Genomic DNA, 10,278 nt, shown 5'->3' on the forward strand with positions numbered 1-10,278 from the left:
TCGTCTTCCTCTTTTTTTAAATTGAATTATAGGGAGGCCTGGCATGCTGCAGCCCATGGAGTCATAGTCAGACACGACTGGGTGACTGAACAGCAATGTCCTTGATGTACAACACTGTATAAGTTTCAGATGCACAACATAGTGATTCATAGTTTTTAAAGGTTATAGTCCATTTACAGTCATTATAAAATATCGGCTATGTTCCCCATGTTGTACCATATTTTGTAGCTTACCCCTTACCCCTCTCTTGCCCCGCCTCCCTTCCCTCTCCCCACTGGCAACCACTAATTTGTTCTCTGTATCTGTGAGCTTGTTTCTTTTGTGCTATATTCACTAGTTTGCTGTAACTTCTAGATTCTACATAAAAGTCATATTGTACAGTTTTTCTGAAGAGCAATTTGTCAATCTGTAGCAGGAGCTAAGAAAAAAATGTTTAAATTGTTCAGTCTATTAAGTTCATCTTGGGGATACATGATAAGCAAAAAATTGAAGGGGAAAATAAAATCTGTGCAGAAGTATCTGTATAGCAGCATTACTTTTCATAATAAAAACAAGAAACATCTCTAATGCATAGTTAAAAGAAAAATGGTTTAGACAACTTCTCTGTATCATCAGAATGTAATTAATTACACTATTTAATTAAAATGACTAATATGTGAATTATGTTGATCCACGGAAATCTCTATGTGAAGCTGTGATAAATCTGAACAAGTAACAAATATGTCCTTGGCTGAACTTATTTCAGCCATGGACGTATTTGGGGGTTCTTGGGGACTGAGCCATATTGAATCCACAGGGACAAACTTGGTTCCTGGTACTCAGTAAGTGCTCAAGTATTTTTTGAATAGATGCATAAATGACTTTTCTGTTTATGCTGAATTCTTGACCTTCTTCCTGACCTTGGTGAATGTGCACTCTCATACAGCTCACCTGGGTTTCTGAACTCTAGCCTGCTCCATCCTCAAATAAATGTGTACCCTTTATGGTGCTGGCATCCAGCTAAGTGACCTCTGCTCTACTGAAGCCTCCAAACCCAGGATGACACATGGCTGCTGCTCACTCAGTGCCTAGCATGATGTCTGTCTGCACCAAGCTCATGAAAAAAAAATGAATTAAACTTTGTCCAGTGTACAAAGGAACATTAACAAACATGGCAAGAGACTGAATACTGAAGAGAGTTTAGATCAATCATTCTAGGGGAAAGAACAGCTGTATTTGAAAAGTTGTATGATTCTATGAACTGTCAAAAAATAAGGAAAATCAAAGTTCACACTAATTTATTTTCTTAAATACAAAAACTAATTGCAATCAGTTCCCAGAACTAGATAGACTATATCTCCCCAAAGCCAGGTTTCTATTAAAAAAGAGGCAAAAGCAGTCAAGCATTCGACCTTCTCTTACTTAACATTCCCCAGTCATCCGGCTACTCTGATGGGAAGGGTAACAGCATCGACTCTCAAGAAGCTGCCAGCTGCCTGCGAACATTCTGCCCAGAATATTTGCTGAGATTCTATTGAGAGCAGAGTGGAACATTAAACCCTTAAGGGATTTAAAAAAAAGAGAGAGACCTATAAGGTCCTCGTTATTTGAGTTATCAGGGGCTGTGCATCATGGGGTGACAGGCAGATCCAATAGACAAACGACACACACACATACTAAATACTTGCTAAGTAAGTGTTGACCTAGTGGCCCCCCTACCACTCGGCCTGTCCTGGTGGCGCTGAGTGCCGGGCACAGGAACACTTGCTAGTGGAATGAATGATTGACCGATCTGAATGGACAGAAGAGGGGATTCAGCAGGTTGCCACATTAGATGAAGCAATCACAGCATCAAGTGACGTTAGTGTATTTATTCTGGCGGATCTTAATTTATTTGTGAGCGCACACGACTCTTTAAGGGCCCGCATACAGGCAGGGAGCTCTGGGGAGGGACACAGTAACAAAGAAGAAAAGAGAGCCTTCCACGCCTCGGCCGGGGGCGGGTCGCGTGCAAACCCGGGGTTAAGGCGAGCGGGGCTGGAGGCCGCGGGTCCCGTGTCCGTGTCCAGGTCGGCCTAGGCCTCCTGTGCTATAAATACAGCGGCCCACATGCTGCAGAGACACGGTGTTCCTTGCACTCGCGGGACAGATAACATGAATTTGCCCTTTAAACGTCCCAAGTACAGGCACAGCCCCTAGCCCACCCCTGCCTCCCGGAAGCGCCTTCGCCCCCGTTGCCCTCTGCAGAAGAGGGGGCGGGTCAGGAGGCGGGGCTCCGAGCACCCGCCCAGCCAATGAGAGGGGCGAGCGGGGCCCTGGGGCCCCGCCTCCTCTCGCGATAGCCTGGGCGGGGTATATAAAGCGGGCAGCGGGGTGAGGTGAGCGGCCCCTTTGCGTCGCGCAGGGTCTGGAGCAGGGGAAGCCGGGGCTGCCCGGGCGGAGACAGCGAGAGCGCGTCTCGCGGAGGCGGTGTGCGCCCGGCTGTCACCATGAGCGATCAGGCTCTGAGCTTCCTGAAGGATTTCTTGGCCGGCGGCGTGGCCGCTGCCATCTCCAAGACTGCTGTCGCGCCCATCGAGAGGGTCAAACTGCTGCTGCAGGTGAGGACCTTGCGGGCGCGGCGAGCGGGGCGCGGGCGCGCGGGACCGGGCGCGCGGGGCCCCGGCGAGTCGCGGGGCGCGGGGCTGTCCCCCAGATCCGCGCTAGGCCCCGGGCCCGGCGCACGGCCTGCACGAAGGGGAAGGTGCCCTCTGCGCAGAGACAGGTCCAGCGTCAGTAGCGGATTCCTGGTGTCGGGTGGCGCCCCGCGTGCGGGTGTCTATATATGGAAACCCACCCCGAGTAGGTTGCAGCCAGCCAGATCCTGCTCCGGGGACAGCGCGGGCACTCAGGCCTGGGTCAGCCTCACCTCTTGATTTTCAGACCCCCTTGCACCCTCTTCTCAGCATCCACCTTTTACGATTAACATCATCGAAATAATTACTACTCAAGATTATTACAGTGTCCAGTGTGCCATGCTATAGCCGACATTATTCTATTATTCATTCATCTTGGTATGACCTCTGTAAAACAGATACTGTTTCCCCCATTTTGCACATAAAGGAACAGGTCTTGAGAGACCAACACTTTTCAAAATAAACTCAGATGGCCTTATTCATCCTTTCCCCAAATCTTTTCCTCCCCAGCCCTGATCTCTGAATGGCTTGTTCTCATCATCTCACCGCCCCGCTCCCCCCCCTGCAAAAAGCAAGGACCCCTCCATGAGGAACTGGGCATTCTCAATTTGGGAGTCAAAATGATCAATAACAAGAAAAAACCCCAACAAATGGCCCACAGCAACAACTCCTCAATAATTGATTATTTGGATATGCTTGGAAAATGTCAGGCTCCAATGCTGAGTGGATTCCTTCTTCTTTACTACTCAGAGATTGTGTCTTCAGGGACACTAAAGAGAGACTGAGGAATCCTCACCTCCTGCCGATCATATCTGTCAGATCAGAGCAGGTGTCCTTTGGGCCAGGGATCTTTAATTATTTCTGTCTCCCAGTAATAAACCCCTAGTACAGTTCTGGCACCTAGGGAAAATGCAGCAAATCAATGTCTCCCTTTACGTAATCAGATCATCCTTTTCAGTGTATTTTGGAGAACTGTTTCTCTCAAATGCCCTGCCCTGGTAATTGAGGTAAACTGGGTTTAGGGGACTCAGTGTCCAAGTAGCTAAGACCTCAGTTTACTCAGTGTTCATTTGATTTCCCCGTACTTTTTAAACAAGGAAATCAGGAAGCACAAACCTTGTTCTCCTGCCCTCTTCTCTCGGCCCTCCCTGTCCCCCCCATCTCCCTCCTCCCCCGCCCCTCTCCCTGCTGCAGGTCCAGCATGCCAGCAAACAGATCAGTGCCGAGAAGCAGTACAAAGGGATCATTGATTGCGTGGTGAGAATCCCTAAAGAGCAGGGCTTTCTCTCCTTCTGGAGGGGTAACCTGGCCAACGTGATCCGTTACTTCCCCACCCAAGCTCTCAACTTCGCCTTCAAGGACAAGTACAAGCAGATCTTCCTGGGGGGTGTGGACCGGCATAAGCAGTTCTGGCGCTACTTTGCTGGTAACCTGGCCTCCGGTGGGGCAGCTGGGGCCACCTCCCTCTGCTTTGTCTACCCGCTGGACTTCGCTAGGACCAGGCTGGCTGCCGACGTGGGCAAGGGTGCCGCCCAGCGGGAGTTCACTGGTCTGGGCAACTGTATCACCAAGATCTTCAAGTCTGATGGCCTGAGAGGCCTCTACCAGGGTTTCAACGTCTCGGTCCAGGGCATCATTATCTACAGAGCCGCCTACTTTGGAGTCTATGATACGGCCAAGGGTGAGAGAAGGGCATCAGGGGGCGCAGAGCTGAGGAGGATGTGTGCAGAGAGGATCCTGAGGGGTGTCTAACTCATAAAGGACTTTGTCTTGTTAATCTCACTTTCCCCTAGTCCCTGGGCTAAACTGCGGAGGTGGTGAGGTGGGGATCAATAGCTGGGGGACTCTCCTTGTCCTCTCCTGAACTACCCTGGCCTTAAGTTACTCGGAGAGGGCAAACGGGGTGCCTGGCTCCTTTTATCAGTTACCAAGTTTAACTTGGAGCCACTTCAACACGGCCTGTGCGCGGGGCACCGCTCGGGCTTTGCGGGTCCAGGGAGGGTTGGCGGCACCAACTTGCGTTGGCTGCTTGGTTACTCCTGAGACACCCCTCACGGGGCAGGCTTTTCTGGGAGGGTGGGGCATGGAGTTGCAGTGCCCTATTCTCCGTCCCCACCTGCTTTTTGCTCAGCTGCTTGGAGGAGGAATCGCGTCATGGCCATTTGGCTTCTTGGCTCTGCCCACAGGGATGCTGCCTGACCCCAAGAATGTGCACATTATCGTGAGCTGGATGATCGCCCAGACTGTGACGGCGGTCGCGGGCCTGGTGTCCTACCCCTTTGACACCGTCCGCCGTAGGATGATGATGCAGTCTGGCCGGAAAGGGGGTAAGCCCGAGACCCATGAGAATCTTACTTTTCTGCTCAAGAACGCTAGTCAGTGCTCTTTACAGCCTGCATTCTTCTAAGTTGTTAGAATTGAGATAAAAATTTAAGAAAGATTGTGATGAATCCTCCCTAATGTTCTAAACTATTCCTTTAAAGATTTGGTTTGTTTTTATCAAAGAAGTAAGAACACCAAAAATGGGATATTGTTTGGTTCACCTGGTTTGTGAACTTAACTAGGTAGCTAGCATCATAGAGGCCTTAGGCCTTTTTCCCTTAGAGCCTGGGTGCAGAAATTGAAGTAATCAGCTAGTTTATTTTTAAATGTTTCCTACCTAGTTTTACACGTATTATTGGGGAGAGTGATTTAGCTGGGGGAGAGATGGCCTCCAGCAGTTTGTGGCAATAGGAAGTTTTGGCTTCAACAGGTTGAAACATAAGAAATTGCCATTGTAACAGTAAGAAACACCGAGTATAATTAGTTTCATCTGCTTCAGCCTACCTCACTTTGACTTTTCACTTTCATGCCTTGGAGAAGGAAATGGCAACCCACTCCAGTGTTCTTGCCTGGAGAATCCCAGGGATGGGGGAGCCTGGTGGGCTGCAGTCTGTGGGGTCGCACAGAGTCGGACACGACTGACGTGACTTAGCAGCAGCAGCAGCTTCAACCTAATAATTGTATCTCTTGCTTTGTAAGAGTATAATCTGAGATTGGATCTCAGTTTTCTCATCAATAATAAACAGGACCCCCCCCCCCCCCCGCCTCCAGCTTAATACTTCTGCTCCCCACTGCTCCCTTCGTGTTTCTCTGTTTGGCTTATGTGAATTAGCTGGTTCATTGCCCATTTTTCACTTGATCTTGAGTTGAACTAGGAATCTAGAGACCCTACCCAGCAGTTATGCGAGGGGAGGGGCTGTCCCATTGAATGTGCTTAGAGCTGGGCAGAAGACTCGAAGTGACCTTTTATAACACTGAAAACAAACTGTGCAGGTGTCTTTCAGAGGAAAAGTCTCTTTCCTCCAGAATTATGCAGCCCTTACCAATGATGTTTGTTTCAACAGCGGATATCATGTACACGGGGACAGTGGACTGCTGGCGGAAGATTGCAAAAGATGAAGGACCCAAGGCTTTCTTCAAAGGCGCCTGGTCCAATGTATTGAGAGGCATGGGTGGTGCTTTTGTATTGGTATTGTATGATGAGATCAAAAAGTTTGTCTAATGTGATTAAAACTCGATTTCATTGGTTCCAGATCCATTGTGTGGTTTAATAGACTCTTCCTAAGGGGAAGTAAAAAGACAGATCTGGGATGAAACCAGATTGAAAGGAATACCTCAGAGGGGGGAAAAAAAGCTTGAGTATTCATTAAACCACAAATGTATTTTATATTTATTTTACATTTAAATTTCCACAGCCAATAGAAAATAACTTATCATACTTATATAATTAACTGAAGAACTGATCATGAATAACTTAATGTGAAATGTCAATAAAGACCACTTAATGCATGTTCTCTATTTTACTGAATTCTTATTAACTGCCAAATGGATTAAAATCATGAGACCATAAATCTTATTTCCTAGCATGACTCATTTATATAACTCAGTGGACAAGCTTCTAAATATCAGATATTACACTGTGTTATCATGTGAACACCTAGAGTACTTCAGAGTTATGGTTTTCAAACTGAAATAGGTTACGTTCTTTCTCTTCACCTTATACCATACTGCTGTAGCCTCGTAGTGGTAACATGGATTGTGGCTTCCATAATCTCAGCGTATTTTTATGCACTTTTCACATAGTCTTCAGGAATTCTGAGATTCCACTAAAAGCTTTAAATCACAGTTTCAGGAGCTTTGCATGGTTAGGAAGGGCCATCAGTGCCTTTAGAGAACTGTGATACTTGGAATTTTATGACAGGTGGACAGTAGTCATTGAAATCAGTTAGCAAGCTAGCACTGAAATCCTGTTGGATCCTGTGGAAGATACAAAAAGGCAGAAGCCCATTGGGGGAAAAAAAAGCTTAAGTGGGGTTAGGAGAGAGGCGGGACTTGGCATTGTTAAATAGTATAACATTTAATATCAATACAATAAATCTTGGCTGAGGAGAATTAGAAGCCAGAGGGAACTGGGGGGAAGGATAGAAGATAGGTCTTGAAAGAAAATAACTAGACTTAGATACATGGGTATAGAAAATCTCTGCCAGCACTTCTTTTCTGCAACAATTTATCAAGACCTGGAGGAAAGTCAGTTTGGGACTTGACCCTGGTTAAGTCTGTGAGCAAGAGGAAAACAGGGACAATTCCACATTGGAAAGTAAGCGTTTTGGGTCCAGAAGACCACACGGTTCATAGGCTCCTCGCTTGCTGGGTGTGGCCTGCAGACACAAGCCCCTATGTGCAGGGTGAAGCCTGGAGGGCAGGCACGTGTCTTCGCAGTCCTGACAGGTGGCTGAGGGGTGCCTCTGCACGCTCTGTTCTTGATCTGCCTCCTCCCCAGGCTCTCCCACCTTCTCACTCCTACCTTCCCGGTTAAAAAAAACAAAAACAAAAACATTGGCTGCCTTGTTCTACTCCAGTAGCTAAGGTCTGAGTTTTGCCATGTCCAAGGTTACATCCATCTTAATCTAGCAGTTGTCTCTGCCAACAGAAAGCCTCTCAAGCCCATCTCAAAGCCAGGTCACAAGTACGGGTCGTTAGGGGCCTTTGGATACGTGTCTCATTGGCTTTCTGTCCTAAAGGTGATCTGAAAAGTCCGAGCGCTGCTGCTGATGGAGAGAAGAGAGGGCAGGCTAGGACAAATGCTTCTGTGGAGTGGCTCTCCAGAGAAGGCCCGCCCTAAGCTAGCGCAGGGGGAGGGTGGGTGGGGGGGAGGATATGGAAGCAGGTGGGCAGAGCGAGCGGTGGGAGACCCCTGAGCCCTCTCTGGCAGGAACAAGAAGTGGAGAAGAGGATTCAACATTTACTCGACCGTGTGATTGTCTCCCTTCTGCGTGTGACCCACAAGTCAGCCTCCCCGCTTCCTGCGAGTGTTAACCTCCGTGGCCTCAGGAATGGATGTATAAGGAGCCTGTGCAGTCAGCCTTCACCCCAGCTCCTTAACGACCCGGAGCCCCCAGGCCCCTCAACCCTGGATGGGCAGCACCTCCCTGAACTGCCCTGTCTTTTCAATCCCCTCACTGAGGGCCCGTTCTCCCAGGAGGTGTGTGAAAGTTGTGGAGATGCGGCTGGAAGGCTGAGAATTGGAGCGTGATTCTGAGAGTGTCTTGCGGGTGGGGAGGGAAGGGTCACACCTCTGGGTGGCCTCCCGAAGCAGGAAGAGGGAACCAGGGACAGGGCAGCCCCTGCAGTCCCGGAGGCTGGCTTTCAGCTATCTCATCCCTTTAGCTGGATATGGGAGACTGGAGATTGTGAGCACCCCTGCTGCCTGCTGTCAAAAGCAAAAGTAAATCTCTGGAAGAAAATACCACCTAGAGCAGGGGTCAACAAACTTTTTCTCTGAAGGGCAAGGTAGTAATAGTTCAGGCTGTGTCGACCAGATGGTTTTTGATAGGGCAGCTCTGCCCTATTGCAACAGCACCTTGGACTAGACACGAACCCAGGGTGGCTGGTCTGCAAAAGTTCACGTACAGACACTGAATTGTGCACTTCTTAGAGTACTGACATGTCACAAAATATTCTTTTCATTTTAAAAAATACTTAAAAAGGTAAAGGCCACAAAAATGGGCTCTGGGCTGCTGAAATGGCCAACAGGCTGTAACTCTGTACCCCGATCTAGGGCTTCAGATTTTTCCTACAATTTTTCATATAAACATAAACCACAAATATAACTTTAAAACAGCCTATAAAAATACATTCTAAACAGCCACAAAGTAAAACGTGAAAATCAGAAGAGATATTAAAAAATGTTTTGAACTTGATAAAAATGGGGTCTTCCCTGGTGGTTCAGTGGTAAAGAATCTGCCTGCCATTGCAAGAGACTCAGGTTTGATTGCTGGGTTGGGAAGATTCCTTGGAGGAGGAAATGGCAACCCAATCCTGTAGTATTCTTGCCTGGGAAATCCCATGGGCAGAGAGGAGCCTGGCAGGCTACGCTCCATGGGATTGCAGAAGTCAGACATGACTTAATCACTAAACAACAAAAATACCATGTTATCAAAACTTGTAGGGAACAGCTAAAGTTATGCTCAGAAGAAACTTACAGCCTTTGATGCATTTATTAGAAAAGACAACAACAACATTAGAAAAGAAGGGCTGAAAATCAGTGAACTATACGTCCATTCCAAGTTTTAAAAAATGACAGCAAATTAAGCCCAAAGAATAAAGCTGGAACTAAACAACTTAGATAACAGCATGAATGAAAAAGAGACACCCAACAATGCTAGGTGAACTGCATATCTAAGTGTGAAAGGCAACATTTCCAGAAGGTAATAAAGCAGCACTTTTTCAAGTCCTCAGGTAAATGAAAATTTATAAAATCTAACATTTAAAAAAGTACTAACCGTGCAAGAAAAGACCGACAAATCAGATTCTGAAATAGAGACACAGAACATTAAGACTGTATTATGGTGGTTCCAGAAATATCTCTAAGTGGATTAAAACAGTCAGCAGAATTTTAAAACCAAGTACAAATTTCTGCTATAATGTAGTCTCATTTGCTAGAGCTCAAATATACTACCAGCAGGAACTACTCAGTAATTTATACTCCACTGGCACTATTGTTATTTAACCCTTATCAAAAAAATTCATAATGTTTTAGCAGCAAGTTTTAAAGAGAGTATTTCTTATCATTCATAATACACATTATACATATGGAATGTTGATGTGAACTTAAAAAAAAACACTCCTTCAAGCTATGAGTTGTCTATTGTATTCAAGCTATAAAAGAGTGATTTCCTAAAGGAAATCAATCCTGTATATTCATTGGAAGGACTGTTGCTGAAGCTCCAATACTTTGGCCACCTGATACAAAGAGCCCACTCACTGGAAAAGACCCTGATGCTGGGAAAGACTGAAGGCAAAAGGAAAGGGGGGCAGCAGAGGATGAGATGGGTATACAGCACCATAAACTCAATGGGACATAAATTTGAGCAAACTCCAGGTGACAGTGCAGGACGGGCGAGCCCGGTGTGCTGCCGTCCATGGGGTCACCAAGGGTTGGACACGACGTACTGCCTGAACAACATTGTAGCAACATAACAATTATGATGTGGTTTAAAGAGATGATCAAGAATGTAATTTTAAGCATTTTCCCACATAAACATCATACTTCCAAAGATATAAATAACTTAATATCCTCTTT

At 46.8% G+C, this 10,278-nt stretch overlaps 1 protein-coding gene across 1 annotated transcript; it reads left to right on the forward strand.

Annotated features, from left to right (window-relative positions):
* Window positions 1-2,468: 2,468 nt before the first annotated feature.
* SLC25A4 (solute carrier family 25 member 4) lies at window positions 2,469-6,198 on the forward strand. The gene is given in 4 exon segments (NM_001127278.1): window positions 2,469-2,579; window positions 3,849-4,335; window positions 4,841-4,981; window positions 6,041-6,198. Coding segments are annotated over 4 exon segments (897 nt in total).
* Window positions 6,199-10,278: the final 4,080 nt, after the last annotated feature.

This window comes from Ovis aries, chromosome 26 (genome assembly GCF_016772045.2).
Source record: "Ovis aries strain OAR_USU_Benz2616 breed Rambouillet chromosome 26, ARS-UI_Ramb_v3.0, whole genome shotgun sequence".
NCBI lineage: Eukaryota > Metazoa > Chordata > Mammalia > Artiodactyla > Bovidae > Ovis > Ovis aries.